The following is an 18,443-nucleotide window of genomic DNA, read 5'->3' on the forward strand; positions in this document are numbered from 1 at the left end:
CCTCTAAGTAGTGAGCCAAGAAAAAAGAAGGCACCGCTTGGAGCAGTTTGCTGGCTGGTTTGTTCTGAACAAGCAGCACTTAGTATGGGGGCAAGTTGGCTTCATCAGTATGCAGTCCATGTATCTAGGCAGCTTGAAGTCGATAATGGCGTATCAGGACAGCATCACCAAATTTTCTGTTCTCCATCCACTTATGCCAAAAAGAGCAGCTGAGGTGGCTCTACAGCTTCTTGACATCTGTCTCATTTTAGCAGGGTCACGATGGAACAGAATTGATTACTCAAGTCATGCAAGGACTGAAATATTTGTGGCCTCAGCTCAGCTTGGTGCCTGGAAAACCAGGGCTCTCTCAAAGCAAAGAACTGTCAGAGCATCTGAACTGCAATATTAAGGAGATGCTCATGAAGTGGATGGCAGAAAATAATTTGTGGGACTGGTCTATGGGAATATGCTTTGTGCAGTTTGCGAAGAATTCAGCTCGCCACTCGGGAATACACTGTGTGCCATACTCAGGTCTGTTTGGAACAGATCCCAGGTGCGGGCTCACCTCAACCTCACTTCCGTTAGATGTCATCAACTGATTAATGACTGAGGAGGACCTGGCATCACCTGTCCCCGTGGCCCATGAAGCTCCAGAGGACCGCACCAGTACCTCCACTAAAGCTGAGGCTGCAGCAAAGCCTGCACCTGGGTCTCCGTCAGATGAGTCACCCACAACCTGAGAAGTGTCCACCCACACAGACTGTACAGATGCATAGCCTTTTGCTACCAGAGTCTGTGGACAGTGGACAACCACTAGCTACCCCAGACTCCAAAGCTGACTTCTGTTTTCACAAGAAGGATGAAGGAGCATAGACAGACCAGGCTGGCCAGGTAGAATGACGTGGGTTGACAACTGAGATGAGAAGGCACGGCCAAGTCAACACACAGCTGGCAACAATGGAGACAATATGACTGTCCCCAAGACAGACCAGCAACCAAGTTCAATGATATGTTACAGGGCAATATGGAAGTATCAACAGCCCTTGTCACCATTGTCTCAATCATGAAAATAAATGTGAGCTCAGTCAGTGAGAAAAAATGCTGCCTTATATCTTCTACTCAGCTTACATTTTAAGCTTACATTGCTTTAAGGAATTTACATGTGTAAATTAATGTATCAAGTTATTTTTCCAAAATTAACTTAAAAAGTGAGAAACAATGGTCCACTAATTTACCAGTCTGTATGTCTGGAGGAGAGGACGGGGTGAGTGAAGGAAGCTATTGTTTTCTTTGGTGGAGACTGGAACAACATCAGTCTACCAACGCTAAGCCCCCCTTCCTCCCTGACAATGATTACTGTTCATGATAATATATAATCATGATATTGTTTATGTCACCCTGCCATAGTGAAGGAATTAGAAACTGATATACTTTGCATTTGTACTGCCCTTATTATAAATGTCTTTTACCGCATGAATTTAATTTCATTAGGGAGCAGAGTTAATTAGTGTAGCTGTTTCTCATTACTGATGTAACCCATATATAGGCACAGTCTTGTTAGCTCTGCTCTTATCTCCTCTGTATGCAATCTTGTAATAAATAAGAGACAATTTATTGTAGCGCTGCTCTGATATTCAAGAATATGCTCCCTTCAGGGCTGCTGAGTGGATTTTGCACTCTTCATGCATTCTACTTGGTCACAACAATAATCGACCTGGAAACTCAGTCACAAATAAAGTAATGAAAAATAATCTCACGTGAAAGTGGAACACTCATTCTGTCCACTACTAACAGCAGACTGCAAATCCAAGCTGATACCTCTTTCACTGAGCAGTATTAATGTTTAGTCGATTAAGCAATTTGAAAGGCTGAGCCTTCTCAGGTGCTTTAGGAAAGATGGAGCTCTTTGTAATGCAGTATTGGGGTGTGGAGGATGAAAAAGGCTGGTAAACAGTACCAGCAAACTTTTTACCCCAATGAATGTGAAGTACAAGAAGCAGCAAAATTACAAGAACAGATGAAGAACGTAACAAGTTAAATTAGACATTAACTATTAGTTCACAGACAAATAAGTAAAGCCAAGCTGTGAGACAAAAATGAATCTGCATGAAAAGTCTCAGCTGTTCCTTGGTTAAATACCCCAAACTGGTCAGTCATGGGCATATTCAACTATACAAGGGACACAAAAGTGGTAACAGAGGCATATGGAAAAATAGAGCATGTGAAACACATCACCATAACAACACCTTTTACAAAAGTGTGTAGGAATGTGAAACCGCTGCAGTTACTGGTGAAAATGAAATAAATAACAAAAATGTTGGACCAAAGTTGTTTCATGTATTTTAATGCCAAGGGGTATATTTGCTATAACAGAAAAAGCCTGAGCTGATAAAACAATAGCAAGGACAAAATCTTGTTCTGGAGGTCAGAACATGTGTGGGAGCAAATGATAATTTAGATTTGTGTTACTAGGTGTTCCACATTAATAATTGCTGTAAGTTAGTTACTGTATTTAGCAACCAGATTTAGTAACCTGAACCTTCACAAAGCTGTGAATATGATGTAAAGATGTGGAAGGGAGGTTCACATCTGTGGTATTAAGATGAGTTGAAACCACAAAAGCATAGGAAAAAAATAGATTGTAAGAGGTCTTTTGAGGTCATCTAGTCCTACCCCCTGCTCAAAGCATGGCTAAACTCAGATTAGATGAGGCTGCCCAGGACTGTGTCTAGTTGTGTTTTGAAAAATCTTTAAGGACAGAGAAGGTGTTTGTACACCTTCTCTGGGCTCCTGACTCACAGCTGCACCACTCTCAAACTATTACTCATATCCTTATAAGATTCCTGCTGGCCCATTCCCCACCAGTCTGCTGAGGTCCCTCTGAATGGCAACCCTGCCATCCAGCCCTGCTCCCTCCCATTTGCTGCTGTCCACAAAGCTCTGTCCTGTTTTGCAGCTTGTGGTGAGGCTGTAGAAGGGTATCAGATCCAGCACTGAGGAGCTTTGCTCCTAATGGACTGGCACTTATTCCCGCCAGCTCCTCTTCAGTGGTCTTTCAAGGCCGTGTTTGACCCTTACACCTGAGGTCCTTGCACACCTGATATGCCCCATCTTCCAGTGACTGAAGCCTTTATAACTCACCCCACTCAGCCCCTGCCTTCCTCTACAAACAGTAAGAGGGATTTTTGCTACTAGAGACAGAAGCTTTTGGGAAAATATTAAGTAAGTATGCCTTATTACTTCAGTAAGTATGATTCATTCAGATGAAAATTGCACCCTAGAAAGATTTTTTTTCTGGATTAAGTCATATTCCAGAAAAGCTTTCTGAACATACTTCCCCCCTCCCAAATATAAGCTTTCATTTTGGAAAGATTCATATTCTGTTACATTTTCAGAATATTTCAACTGTTTGCTTCAAAATTGCATTTTTCCTTTCTGTACTGGGTCTGGCTGGGATGCAGTTAATTTTCTCCATAGCAGCCCATCTGGTGCTGTGTTCTAGATTAGTGACCAAAACAGTGTTGATAACACACCAGTTTTTTAGCTCTGGCTGAGCCATGCTTGCATAGCACCAAGGCCTTCTCTGTTTTTCCAGTCTCCCCCTCTAGCCAGTGGGCTGGGGCTGGGCAAGAGGTGGGGAGGGGATGCAGCTGGGACAGCTGATCTGAACCAACCCAAAGGATGGTCCATACCATGTAACATCACGCTCAGCACTAAAACTTGGGGAGGGGAGTTTTTCCAAAGTAGCCATTGCTCGGAGACTGATTGAGCATCAGGCTGCTGGTGATGAGTGATGATTGCTTTTGCATCACTTAATTTCCACCCCAGCCCCCCCCAACTTATTAAATCTTGACTCACGAGTTTTCTCTTTTGGCCTTCCGATTCTCTCACCAGCTCTCTGGGGGAACCGAGTGAGCTGTTGGGTGGGGGCTTAGCTCCCAGCCAGGGTCAACCCATCATACTTCAGAATTTAAGCCACATTTTTAAAAAAGGAATTAAAGGACTGTAAAATTCCTTAAACTGGTGGTTTGGATTGCACCAAAGAGCTTTAGTTTAGAAAATAAAATTGGATTTTGATACAATGTTATTTTTATTCATATTGTTAAATTTGAACACGCAAATCAAAAAATCCCCAAGGCTCAAACAGGCAAAACCTATGTTATTCATTCATTTTTTAATCAGGAGGATTTTCAAGTATCAGGACGATCTAACAAGCAACTTTTAAATCAAACAATTTTTAGCTTCTCGTAGGTAACAACTGGTTGATGCTGGCTAACAATGGTTTGACAGTCATGCCTAAAACCATGCTTCATGAAAAAGAAAAAGAAGATAATTGCCTCTTTCACTGCCCTCCTTTGAACTGAGGACATAATCCCTGGATATATTTTTGAGAGTTTACATCTTCTGATGCAAAGGAAAGTAACTAACTTCAAATTTTCAGGTGAATTAAACCTTCAGCTCTACAAATAAATATAGTGGTTTTAAATATGTTTATTTCTACTACAAGTATTTCTGCTATTTTTTATACTGAAAATGTACAATTGAAACACATACATCTATGTACCTTCGAAAAGTGTAAGTAAACTCCCTCCCTGATTTTCATCTGCACTTTAGAACAAATTATTAATCATATTTAAGGCAGCTTTTTCTCTCTCTCAGATTTAAATAAAATAAATTTCCAAAAAGGTCAGGATTTGCTTAGTGGAAAAGTATGACCTCTTGTAAAGAAAATGTTTCCTCGGACCTTATTTCTCATAGTGAGTAAATAGCTGCTGAAGGGATGTTACGTGTGGTTGGAGTAGGTAAATGAGTGTGGTACTTGGATCATGAAGAATGTCCTTATGCAAGTGTGTGCGGCTGCAGTTACCCTGCAAGCAAAACACTTAGGGCAGCAAATCTGTAGCGTGGGTCAGTGATAATCCTGGGAAACAGCCGCCTGCCCCATCATCCTTAGAAGGCAGCTGTAGGATACTAAGGCCAGTGCCACCCAGGAGGCTTTTACATGAACAGGGAATGGACCTCCAAGTGGGAAAGAAATAGTAAATAAGGCAGAGAAATGCCTGTGCTGCTTTTTTGTGTTCTCAAAGGTATACAGGAAACATATCTTAAAGCACCGTGATTTATAAAACCTGAGTTGGCTTGAGCTAGTCCTATGATCCTCTGTGAAGTGCAATCACTTTTTTTTCTCACAGGTATTTAAAATGGGAGCTAAGCAAGGACTTCGGGCCCTTTCAATTATTTCACAGTCCAGATGACTGCATTTCCCTACAGAAACGTTCGTACCCTCTGAGGTCCTGGAGGTCTGTACGAACAGCCGGCTGACAACACTGTCATTGAGCAATAGATTAGTCAGGCACGTTTGCAAGGATGTTAGTAGCCCACCAGCTATGATTAAAGAAACCATCAGCTTCTCTTTTTAATTCTTTCCAGCATGTATATTTACCCTGTGGATGAACCTCCATATGAGTACTACCACAGATGTCTTTTCAGACTTGCAGCAGTCCAATGTAGGTGCTGTCAAATTCTGCCTCCTGCTGTACGTGGGTATGAAAGAGGTAAAGTTCTCCTTTCTTCCACTTGCTGCACAGAGCAACAGCACATTACTTTTCCTAGCCCTGCTATTCAACTTTATTTTGATTTACCTTTTCCTTTTTTTTAATTGTTGAGTGTTTCTCAGCTGTCTTATCTAATTCTAAGGACTTTTCTACCCTCCTTTTTTAGGCTTTGTCCCTAGGGCTGAGCATTCCCTCAATCACTAAACATCTCAGGGGTTTGATACTTCCTGTTGGGCTCAAGAGCTACCCTGCTTCCAGCAGCCTGTCCTCTTTATCTATGGGCCTCAGTCTTTCCCTCTGCTTTTTGGGAAAGGAGTGCATCACCAGCAAGTGCTGTGTTTGTGCTGGGTTGCATGGATTTAAAGCTCTTCCTGGATCTGGGGATGTTCCCTACCAAATTTTTGGATGAAGAGCAGCAGGTTCTTACTCTCTGCTCCACCATATTTGCTCAGACACTTTCAAGCCAGAAGCAGAGATAGAAGAGGCTTCTTGGAGCTCAGGAACACTGGCTGCCCAGTAACCCCCACACGCTCCCGTGGGAAGTGGACAAAAGGCACCAGAAGAAGAGCTGCCCCTAAAGGGAGGTAACTGCTGAATCCTAAAGACCCCCTTCTACTTTTAAAGGTAGCCCTCTTCTATCTCTCTGAAGCCAAGACTCATTGCCTACAGTGGGACAATTTCAGGAATGGAGGGATTTGGTCATTGCTCTTGACTCCCTCTCTCAATGCCTCTCCAGCTGGCAACTGATGCAATCAAAGAGTCAGGTTTCAAGCTTGTGACATTTTGTATTTGAGTTTCAGTCACTCAAAAATGATTGGTAGTTGAGTACAAGATCTTATAAAGTAACCTTGTGTTGCCCATACAGAAGTAATTTCCTCCCTGTGTCTTCTGCATTAACAAAGGCTTCTCCCATCCTTCACTTCTAAGAACGGCTGGCGGTTGAAAGAAAAGCAATTAAGTTAATCACTTCATTTTAAATGTTCCTCTCCATCCCATTCTCTTGTTCTACAATCTATTTTTGTTACAATGGAAAGATAAGTCCGACAGGACTCTGCTAAACTGTTCATTTGGAACCTATCACATATTTCATTTTCACAGAGTTAGCCTAAAGTATGTTAATTAGCTGCATGGCCCATCTATACTTTAGGGTAGAAAAGTTCTTATAATTACAGTAATTGCTCAAATTCTTGAACTGGGAAAACAAAGAAACAGTGAAAGCTATTGAATGAATTGGTGCAGACAGTTTGATGGTACTTAGGATCATGATTGTTTTAGTATGAGAGCATTTTGATTGGTTGTACATATTCTCTTTGCCATGTGTAGAGAGTATGGGGTATAAACAGACATATGGCATGGCATTCATTTTACTTCATTCCTGCAAACAGCATGTATAATGGAAGCACAGAGATTTCCCATCAGCAAAAAGGCAGCAGAAATGACATTGTTGTTTCATCTTCCAAATGCTGAATGTTGCTGAATTATTTGGTAATATGTACAGTAGATATAACTTTAAAAATATTGTATGATATAGTGAGCTAAAAGCCTTTCTGAGTTGCTTTGGGACATGCTCTCAAGTAATGGTTCCTCACATTTCAGCAAATAGCAAACCCGGGTAAGATCTAAATAAGCATAGAGTCTGCTGTATTGATTTAAATGTCTTTCCTCTCCAAACTAATTTTTCATTTCCTGTAAATAAATACACTTCTGTAAGGAAGCTACAGTCACTACTTATTATCATAGCACTAGTACAAGCAGAAGTGCTGGCCTGGATATAAGTCAGAGCACCTGAGGTAATCAATGTTGTCATTTAAGAGGCCTCCAGCCTCCTCCTGAAAAGGGAAAAAACTGGGTGCTTTGGACCCAAAAGAAACCCAAGACTTAGAAAAAGACGCCAGTAGAGATGCTGGTTTTTTGGTAATTTTGGCAGTCTTTTATTAAACTGTTGAGTTTCCAGATCTGATGATGCCAGTGATATTTGTGGCTTGAATACAAAATCACAACTCTGCCATGCTGGAACTGCTGGTTTTACCATGGGTGATGGACTGGCCAGCACATAGGTTTGTTCATTCCTGGTTTCTACTGGCATCTCTGAAAAAGTCAACAGAACCTTCTCCAAGGCAGGGCAGAGAGGAGGTATACTTTAAATACATGATGAGCATGTCTTTTTAAATCCCTTCAGATTATTCTTGTCCGCACAACACCTTGTTTCCTAAGCCACTTCTGTCGTTGAGTGTTGCAGAACTGCTTTTTGTTCTATTGTATTTCCTTCTGCAAATGGTGGCCATGCTATGGACAAGGCACTCTGAGCGTGAGAGAGTCAGTTTTTGTAAATACAGGACTTAGTCCACTGCGCAAACGGCCTCAGCTTTGGAGTTTCCTCTGCTTGTGGATTTGCCCTGCTGCAGGTTTTCCAAACCTTGGACCTGTCTTTTCTTTCAGGGACTTGAAGGAAGCAGCTTCTGAGGTGGCATCCACTAGCAAAACTATTCCAGTTTCAAACTCACTCTTGCTTCTCTAGATGTCTTTGGAAATCCACCAGGGAATCAAATCAGAAAAGGCTGGTAGACTGCAGCATAGATTTTGCATTCAAATCCCTATTTAGTGATAGGAACTAAAAAAACTTCTAGTTTCACAACCAGTCCAGTTTCCACCACTGAGAACAGCATGAAATATTACCACTATATATTGCAGATGTTCTAGGTCTTCTGTTTCATACTGGTATTTAATTTCTTTGTGTCTCAGAATTTACACTATTGATATTGATACCCACTCCCCACCCCAGTAAGGATAAATGCTAACCCATTTTTTCTGATTTGCTCACGGGTTGGGGTCATAGAGAGCTGATATATGATACTTCAAGATATCAGTAGTTCCAGATCCTCTTTTGTCATTGTTTTTTCTAGTAGATGTCCTTTTGGGGATGTGTGTTTTGACCAAACTGGGTTACAGGCCTCTAGACAGTAGAACCATCAAATTATAAACTAGTTACCTGACAAATGCAAACATCATTTATTTTCAGCGTCCTAGTCCCTGTCTTCTAATGCTCTCTCTGCAGCTCCATCCAGAACATAAGCACTTGCCTTTCTTCCAGAAAAATGGGAAATTTCCCTCAGTAAAGGTAAGACTGATTTTTGTGTGAGATGGTCACAAACACACAGTTGCAAGATCTCTGGGAGTTTAAGATCAATGGGAATTTGGAAAAACAACCCAAAACCAACCCCAAAGCCAATCTCTCCACCCTAACTTGAAACTATCACATCTGTGTTTTGGGCACCCTCCATGCTTCCTGTAACTCACTGAAAACTGCTATCAGTCCAATGAGGATCTCTGCTTTCCTGCATAAGTTAATTGGTGTACGTGTTTTCTTTCCAATTGTTTTTTAGTTTAACAAACATTAAGCCTTGCCCAACTCTGTGTCAAGCACTTTGTTGCACGGATCTAATTCCTGCGGAGGCTTGTTGATTCTGCATATTAGTATCAGGAAAGAAGAATTTGGGTTCTGTGGCTGTGACTGTGTTTATAAGCAGAAGAACTCGAGAAATGGGGTAAAGTAGCATTGTGTGGGGCTATCCCTAGAAACACAGACTTCTGCAAAAGGCTGTGGGACTGAAGACAAAGGGAATTAAGTTTGACAAGGAGAACGGGTGGCAGCATGTTCAAGTGGAAAGGAAAGCATTTGGGACCAGAAGGTTATGCTGTCAGTGTCGGATCCTTGGCTCACATATGGTTCTCTGCAGCTATTCCTGAGTACAACGGAACTTTAAAGCCAGCATGATCAATTCTCTGGAATAACCTAAAGCAGCAACAGCTTTAATTGCCTCTCCAGGTGTTGGAGGGCAACTAGACGAAATAATAGGGCATAACTATTTCATAAATCTTCAACTTACTACTAAACTGGTACGTACCAGCACAGGAGAATAATAAGTTCCTGAACTTCTAATAATAAATCTCATCTCCTTGCACCAAACCCAAGAAATAACAGTTTTGTTTCAAAAGGCAAGTCATAGCCTGCTTGTGATATACTCTGCCAAATTCCTCCACAGAAATCCATGATATATTACTTATACTTATATAAAGCATAATGTCTTCTTTTGAGGCATATCAAATAAGTATAACTGAGGCAACTATATATTATTATTTCGAATAAACAGAGAAGCCAGATAGCCTCTTCCATCCTGACGAACAAAGCCTGAGAAACCTCTCAGCAAATCTGCAACCAAATAAGTAGATTAGTCCAAGAGTCTCGAATCTCCTGCTAACCTTGTTGACCATCTACTGGCTGAAGTTATTAAATTCTTCATGATGCATGGGTGGGTGGGATTGGCAAGTTAAAGCGATTATCCTGCAAGTTCACTAATAATGAAATATGATTTTCTCACTTTTCAGTACCTGTGGCTCATGTCTAACAGAGTGGGAGTGAGACAGCAAGAACTGTGTTTCGTCTGCAATCACAGAAAAAGCGGTACGTTAAAACATAACACAGCTGTTCCCTATCTTACTGGGTTTTATGACTGACCTATATGTAGCTCAGTTCTTATAAGTAACTCGCAAAGGAGGGCTTAATATTAATAAATAATTGAAATTATCAGCCATTATGTCCCTAGGTTGGAAGTAACTGAAATTGAAAATCTATCCAGTAACACAAGGCAGCGCATTTTTGTGGTTGTTCCTAGACAGAAAGAAGTTCTCGAGCTCCAACGTGAAACCTTGGTTGCTATTATACTGACCAGTAGACATAACATTTTCTTACAAAGTGGCTTGATTCCAGCTGTGATAGAGTTAATTTTCTTCCTAGTAGCTGGTATAGTGATGTGGTTTGGATTTAGTATGAGAGTAATGTTGATAACACACAGATGTTTTAGTTGTTTCTAAGTAGTACTTACACTAGTCAAGGACTTTTTCAGCTTCCCACACTCTGCCAGGTGGGCAAGGAGCTGGGAGGGGGCACAGCCAGGACAACTGATCCAAACTGTCCAAAGAGATATTCCATACCACATGACGTCATGCTCGGTATATAAGCTGAGGGGAGTTGGCTGGGGGCAGCGGTCTTTGCTCGGGGACTGGCTGGACATTTGTCAGCAGGGGGCGAGCGGTTGCATTGGTTTTTCCTGGGTTTTATTTCTCTCTCTGTCTCTCTGTCTCTCTCTCTCGTTGTTTTCCTTTTCATTACAATTTCATTATTATAATAAGCATTATTATTATATTCCCACATTAAGTGTTCTTATCTCAACCCACGAGTTTTCTTACTTTTGCTCTTCAGATTGTGCTCTTCAGCGCAGGGCGGGAGGGTGAGCAAGCAGCTGTGTGGTGCTTGGTTGCTGACTGCGGCCAAACCATGACACATAGAAAGCAGAGGAAATAATGCAGAAATGAAATTAAATCAAGAACTTAGAGTTCCGCTGCGGATCTAGCCCCTGCTTAAAGGAATTCTGTCACACCCTTGCATAGGCACAGTCAGTGCCACTTCCACAGAGACTCATCCTGTCTCTGAACATCCAACAGGCCTTGTTCCTTTCTCTCAAGTATTGCTTCTTCTCTTTTGTTTTCTCTTCTTAATAATTTAAACCTTCACCTTTCTTCTTTGTCTTTAGTTTCCCCAAATGTTGAACCAGATGTGCCCTTTTCTTTCCTTCCTTAAAATCTATTTCTGATGCTAGTCTTGACCTGGATCTCTGATCTCTTTCAACCTTTATTCTCACCACTGGTCAAAGCAAATTGTGCTGACAAAGTAAGAAGCAAAAGCAAGATCTGAAAGTTCATTAGAACAGGCTGATGTGACTTAGTTTCATTTTAGGTTAGATTCTCATCTGAGTACAAGACTTAAGACTCAAGACTCAGATTAGAGAGCTGAGTTGAGGTCTGTTTGTTGGTTGTTTTTTTTTTTTTCTAACAGAATAATGTGAAGATGGAAGGTTAACACACCGAGCAGCTTCAACATACAACCTTCAAGGAACATTCTGAGTACAAAGCAACTCAGAGGAATGGAACATCAATTGAGAAGTTCAGTCTCTGACCCCCAGCAGTTTTGGTGTCAGCCAATTGTGCTCTCCCCAGAGTGACAAAAGAATTATCTATGCAACACCTTTGCAGGGTCTTTGGCATCACTTTACACCCGAAGAGCTCAGACTGGACTCAGCAAGACAATACAGTGCAGTGATATCATAGCCTGATTCGGCTCTGTCTGGAGTGCTGGCTGTCACATAGCAGCCGTTTCAGGAACGCAACTTCTTCATGTCTCTCTTGCATTATTTCTTGGTGGTTCAAGCTCTGTGGATCACTTCAGATCCTGTGGACAGGCATTTCCCTGCTTTACCCAGAGGCTGTGGATGTAGTTTCATGATCATTCTAACCCATAGAAACCAGGCTGTTCTCCAGCTTCCTGTGTGTTTCTGCAGAACCAGCTGATCACTTTGCCATCCAAACACCGTTGCGACCACGTCAGGCAGCAGCCTGCCCTTATGTGGGATTAAATGAAGCTGGAACCACACCTGGTGAGTACTGTTATAATGTAGCTGTTTTCCTTCAGTGCTCTGTCTGCTGAAGCAATTGCACATTTCTCTTACCCCAAGCCCACGAGTATATGCAGTCTCCAAAATGGGCATCCCTTCTGTTCTGAATCCTGGTCTAGATGAGATGGTAATGGTTCCCTCAAAGCTTTCAGAGTTTATCCTGAGAATATCTCGCAGACTGCTGTCTCTGCATTCTTGCTCACCCTCACAACCCATTCTGTTTCTTTCCCTGACTTTTAGGGCCCTTGGTTTTTTGATTCTTTGTATCCATTTACTTTACTTCTAATAGTTCTTTTTACCATCTTGTTCTTCCTAATAACTGTACTTAATAATAGGAGAGAAGCCTCTCGGAGGGAGATGATGACAGCAGAGGATGAGTGCATGATGATGGAAGGAGCAATGGTAGTTCAGTCCTGCTGGAATATTGTTTTTATGTTATTGCTCACAAAACCTCGTGTATTGTCCTTTCGTGTTTGAGTACTGATGACTCTGACTCTGGTCTAGAACTCTAATTGAAAAATAAACAGGGATAACATTTTTCTGTTTAATTTCTTGTCAAGAAACTGCTTTTTAATGTCTCTAGAAGAGACCTGACTCAATGCTTTCCTCATTTTAGTGAAGTACCTTATACTAATGATGTGGTTCAGGGTCAGCATTCATACCTGCAGGTCAGGCATAATCATCAAGGACCACTGGCCTCTGCATGTCTTTTTTTAACAGCAGGAACTCTTAAGTAGCTTTTCATATATGTCTGAAGCTTATTTTAGTTATAATATATAAACAGTGAGTAATCTCCTATGGATTCTTGAAGATCTAATAGCGTGCTAGAGTGAAATCTTTTATTAGCTCTGCTAAACACTTTGTTTCTCTGGCACATTTAGCTTAATTATTAAACATAAAGCAAGTTCAGGGGAAAAGTACATTTATAATGAAAAATCCTGTGCTTAGGTGCATCTTTCTCCACTTGATCAGTGGCACTTCTTACTTGCTTAGTAGCAAAACCCAGTAACTTGTAGTAGTTGTACAGCTTGGGGAATCACTGCCCACGTGAGCTTTAAGACTGACCAAATCATGGGCAGAAGTAGTCCTGATGGTTGGGTCTGTCCAACATGCCCAAGCACAATGATTGTCTCTGACAGCATAACATCTTTTCAGCGGTTCTTTCTGCATGAGAAAAATAGTATTAGATGTTGAAAATATGCGATTGCTATCACAGTGAAGTAAGAAAAAAAGCTAGTGCCTTCCTGTATGTGGGCTGAGAAAACCCTCAACCGTTCTTGGTCAAACAGTAACGCCAAAGGCTCTTTTTTCACACTAGTTATATATGTTGTATGCTACGGATGTGTGAAATGGAAAAGGAGAAGGAGGAAGTGACAAAAAAAAGAGATTATAAGGTAAAATTTAAGTATATTATTTCTATAAATAGTGAAAAAAAATCTATTTCTGAATAATATAAAATGTTGGCATCTAGGCTGTAATTATGCTGTTTATAACAAAGAAAAAAGTGTACCTTCTTAAAGCCAATTTGAAATATTAACAATATACATTGGAAAATGAATTTGTGCCAAGAGCAGAAAGTCATCTTCTTAAAGCTTGTAAAACTTTTCTTATAACGAAGTTTCTGGGAAAGCAAATTTCTCATGCCACTCTCGAGAGTATTAGGTGGGCATAAAATTTTAACCATTTAAATGCTCTAAGATCACACATTGTTAAAGGGACTGGACAGAAAAGTTTATATCAATCTTGGACACAATACTCCAATGGCCTTTTAAAGATGCTTTGCCTGATTCTTCTTAAATAAGAAGTTTCTCTGAAAATGTTTTGCAGTTGCAGTGTATCACTTTACAGATGAGTGCAACAGAATTAAGAACTGTTAATTAAAACAAGTTTACTGATTTCAAACCTCAAAGGAATCAGAGAAGACACTGCTGTTTTACGAGACCATTTTTCAGCTCTTTGTTCTTTTGAAATCCGTTGTAAGGTAAGGACAAATTTCATTAACAAAGTATGCATATACCCTGCATGCAATATATCCCCATATACTTATTAGAAATCTGTATGCAAGCCCAAACAACTGAACAGTCCACACTTTGCCTTAAGTCTAATAAGAATACAGCTGTATGTGTCTATGTTCAACAAGCACCAATAGGATTATATCGTTCAGAAGATTGTTCCTAAATTAATTTTTAGCTTTTCTTCACTTCTTATAGTAGAGTAGCTCAGGTGACATTCTGTAGCAAAATGACTTGGAGCTGAAGCAAGAAGAAATTGAATTTTCATCTGCAGATCTTTATTTTCAATGTGCTTTATGTGTCTAGAAACAGAAACTGTTGCTGCCTTATGGGTGTCCTGCACCCATCCAGCAAGATGCTAAAAAGATGGCCTAGGTGTCTTCATAAAGTATCCAGAAATTATAGGTACAACCTCTTCACATTTCATTATATTTCCCACCTTCAATTTTAGCTTTATAACATGAGGGCAGATTAAACTTGTATGATTTACAAACAGTGTCTCAGCTATTTCAAATGGCTGAATCTAGAGGCAAAAAAAAAAATTGAAAAAAAACCCTAGATTGCAGTTTAGTACATTAAAAACTCATTCGCAGTTATATAAAACATGGTTTTAACACTGAGAGGCATGGGTTATTGTTGTCATATGATTATGACAACAGTTATATACTACATGGGATAACACCATTTCAAACACAATTCCGTAAAATGTCCCTTCATGAATCTGTGATATTCCATAGTTAATACTGAAGGAAGCAACAAACATGACTATTTTAAAAATTCCCATTTTTCACTTTCAGTAACCTTAGAAAGAGGAGCTTAGGAGGATGCCTGACAGCAGCGTAACCCAGCAGAACCATTCCTCCAATGAGACACTGCTGGACACCTCAGAGAGGCTCCATGCCATTCTCATAGCCCTGTACATCATTGACCTGGCTGGCGGCACTCTCGGGGTCATCATGATGTCCCATCAGTTGTTTCAAAGGAGATCGCAATCTGTGATGACCATTATCATCAGCAGCCTCCTGGCGCTGCACACCTTTATGCTACTCAGCATCCCCTTCCGCCTCAGCTATTACATTTTACGGGAATGGAAATTTGGGAGGTTCACCTGCAAGCTAGTAAGTGCCATCATCTACCTCCACATGTACGCCACCTTCGCGTTTTACGTGGCTATCATCATAATACGCCTCTTCCGACTCGAGTTTAGGAAGTGCTACACTACTACCTGGGTGGCTGCTGTCTGGCTGGTGGGAGCACTGGTGATCACACCTGTTTTTCTCTCATACTACGGCACCTCTAAGACGTACAACTCCTCTGAATGCTTTCAGTTCCACAAGGAGATACAGGAGGTGCCCATGGTGATCACAAACTACTGCTTGGTTGGGATTTTGGTGGCAGTTTGTGCTGTGCTCACCATAATCCAGTTGTCTGTGATCTATAGACTGGCGGTGAAATACTGGCCTGACATCAACTCCCATGTGGAATTCAGGGCTCAGGCAAAGAGCTTCTTCTTCATCTTGGTAACATTAGTGTGCTTTATGCCCCACCATGTATTCAGAGTATATTACATCCGAAACTGCCACCTGGATAAAGATCATAAACTACTCCCATACAATGAAATTTTTTTAGCTTTAACAGCAATGTGCTGCTTGGATATGTTGTGCTTCATAGCAGGAATCACCCACTGAACAGTGAAGTACCAGGAAATGCAGCTGCAGTGTGTCAGTACTGGCTTTGGCAGACATAAAACTGTGTTGGGACTTTGCTGAGCTAGGGAGACTGCTGAGTTTTCAGCATGGCTGCATAGGTCTGTAGTGTTGTTTGGCTTTTGCAGACCAGTGAGATCCATCTTTCAGAGGCTACTGTTTTTTGTCTTCTCTCTTGAAGGCAAACACATGGGTCTTACTCTAGACTTTGACCTGAGTCATGCCCTGAAGCTTCATTAAGATTTTCCTCAGCTGTCCCTCGCTAACAATTGCAGCAAAAGTATCCATCCTTTCCTATTTTTTCTTCAAAGTGTCTCAGTAACAACAACCCACTGTGGCTAATAAGTTTTCCACTCTGAAGGTCTAACAACTTCTTCTGGTAATTGTGATACTGAAGGGAAGAGAGGGAAGGAAGAAATTCTTTTACGGGGTTTTGTACTAGTGAGTTTTAGATAGCAAGGACATAAACTCTCTTCAAATAAAAAGTATTGAAGGCACAAAACAGGGTATGAATGAAATATTGTAGTAGCACATTTCAGCAGAATCCTTTTCTGCACTTATACCTAGCGTACGTTAAATTAAATGCTATGAAAACACTTATCCTTCTCACAACCTCACCTTTATTTGCTTTTTCCAAAACCATAGGAAGCTCACTGAGTTGTGGTAATTACACATTTAGAGTGAGTGAGAGTGGAACAGGCCACAGGTTTCAAAACTTCTGCCTTATATCACTCTCCCATCAGGACTGGATCTGTGGCTGTTATCCCTTAGGTCCATTGTAGCCAAAGAAATGCGAATTACTATGGTTCTATAACTGGATCTGGAATTCAAATTGAGGGGTCTGGTCCTTTACTGAAGGTTCAGCTGTTCTCTAGGAGAAGAAAATGTTTTATTAGCCTTCAAAAAACCTTTGATGTCTGGTCATTTTCAGTCGCCTGTTGATTTATTATCAGATGCCATATTTTTTTTCCATTTGCCCATGTAACACAGCAAAACTAGAATAAACTAACTGAACTGTTTTTAATCATTCAACATATGCTCATGTATGTATACAGAAACTTGTGCTGCAGTATATATTTTCTTCATTAGACAGACTATATTCTTTGGGAACCACATCCGCTCTGGGAATCTCTGTTTTATCTTCATTATGTAAAACTTTTTTTTTTTCATGATTGCATTCTGCCTGTTCTGTTCAGTGCGGAAGGTCTCTAACCCTTCTGCCAAGGGCCCTGCTGTCATTTGCTGCAACCCCGCGGCTTGAGGCCAGATTCCTCCCACCCCAGACTCCCAGGAGTCACTATGTATAACTATGTATAACTATGTTCATACAGTACAGTCTGCTCAACCCATGGTTTTCAAAGATGGCAGCTAGAGGTACAGTACAATACAATGGAGATGAAATGCAAAGGGACAGAGTCTAAAATGGGTGAACAGCTCCAAACCCAGTAGCTTTTCAAATCCTTCTCCAGCCAGGATGCAGCATATGTAGCTGTTAGAGAGCCAGGGCTCCTCAAGGTGAAAAAAACTGAAATAAAGCTCTGGTACTTCAAGAGAGTTTTGAGGAAAACAAGACAAAAGGCAGGGCCTGCAGAGAAGCCATTTGCACCTCTGCCACCAGAAAGAGTTGGGGTAAGCTGGATCAACCAAAATCTTTAGGAAAACTGGCAAAGCTCCACGTGGACCATTGAGTACCTTGCTTTTCTCTTCTAGTTACTGGACTCCTGTGGCTAAATAAAAAATGTGTTACTTGAATAGGTCTCATGTGTCACTGCCTATTCTCACTGACCAGTGTTTTCAAGATGACTTACCTAGTAAAGACCAGAGTCATCTGGTGCTGCTTGTGAGTCTGCTGATAATCTAGCAGTCCAGCATAATGGTGTGTAAATTTGGGAGAGGAAAAGTGAAATTACATGTATGTCCTCAGAGTGAACTTTCTTCATAGCAGCCTGTACGGTGCTGTGTTCTCGATTTGTGGCTAAAACAGTGCTAAAAACACACAGTGTTTTGACTACTACTTGGTGCTTGCACAGCATCAAGGTTGTCTCTCTTTCCCACTCTGCCCCGCAATGAGTTGGCTGGGAGTGGGCAAGACTTTGGGAGGGGACACAGGTGGGACAACTCACCTCAGCTGGCCAAAGGGATATTCCATACCATATGACATCATGCTTAGCAATGCAAACTGAGATAGAACAAGAAGAAGAGAGGGGATTGACTTCTTTGGTGGTGCTTGCTCAGTGACTGGCTGGGCATCGATCTACTTGTGGGAGATGATAAGTGATTTCCTGCTTGCTGTTTGCTTTTTTGTCTTTCCTTCATCTGTTAAACTGTCTGTGTCTCCGCTCATGAATTTTTCTTTTGTTCTTCCTATTCTCTGCCCTGTCCTGCGGGGGGTCGGAGGGACTGAGAGAGCAGTTGCGTGAGTGTTCAGCTGCTGGCTGGGGTCAGTCCCCCACACATGCCTTGTTGGTGAGACCCCTGCCCCCGCCCTTGCCAGAAAATTGAGTGTAGCTGAAATACGCATCTGCGGTGCTTCTTCCTTGCAGCCACAGCCAAAGAACCTTTAATATAAACCATTGTATGAGGGAAAGTATGGAAAGTGAAGTGCAGCTTATGCTTCAGCTTCTTCTCAGTTTTTAAAAACTGCAACAGTTTTTGCACTAAGGTTTCACATAAAACTTC

At 41.2% G+C, this 18,443-nt stretch overlaps 1 protein-coding gene across 1 annotated transcript; it reads left to right on the forward strand.

The window, feature by feature from the left end:
- The first annotated feature begins 14,861 nt into the window (after nucleotides 1–14,861).
- LOC104045374 (probable G-protein coupled receptor 141) lies at nucleotides 14,862–16,654 on the forward strand. The gene has a single exon (XM_009505337.2). The coding sequence runs from the start codon at nucleotides 14,883–14,885 to the stop codon at nucleotides 15,744–15,746; it is 864 nt and encodes a 287-aa protein (XP_009503632.1). The 5' UTR covers nucleotides 14,862–14,882; the 3' UTR covers nucleotides 15,747–16,654.
- Nucleotides 16,655–18,443: the final 1,789 nt, after the last annotated feature.

Source organism: Phalacrocorax carbo, chromosome 2 (assembly GCF_963921805.1).
Source record: "Phalacrocorax carbo chromosome 2, bPhaCar2.1, whole genome shotgun sequence".
Classification (NCBI taxonomy): domain Eukaryota; kingdom Metazoa; phylum Chordata; class Aves; order Suliformes; family Phalacrocoracidae; genus Phalacrocorax; species Phalacrocorax carbo.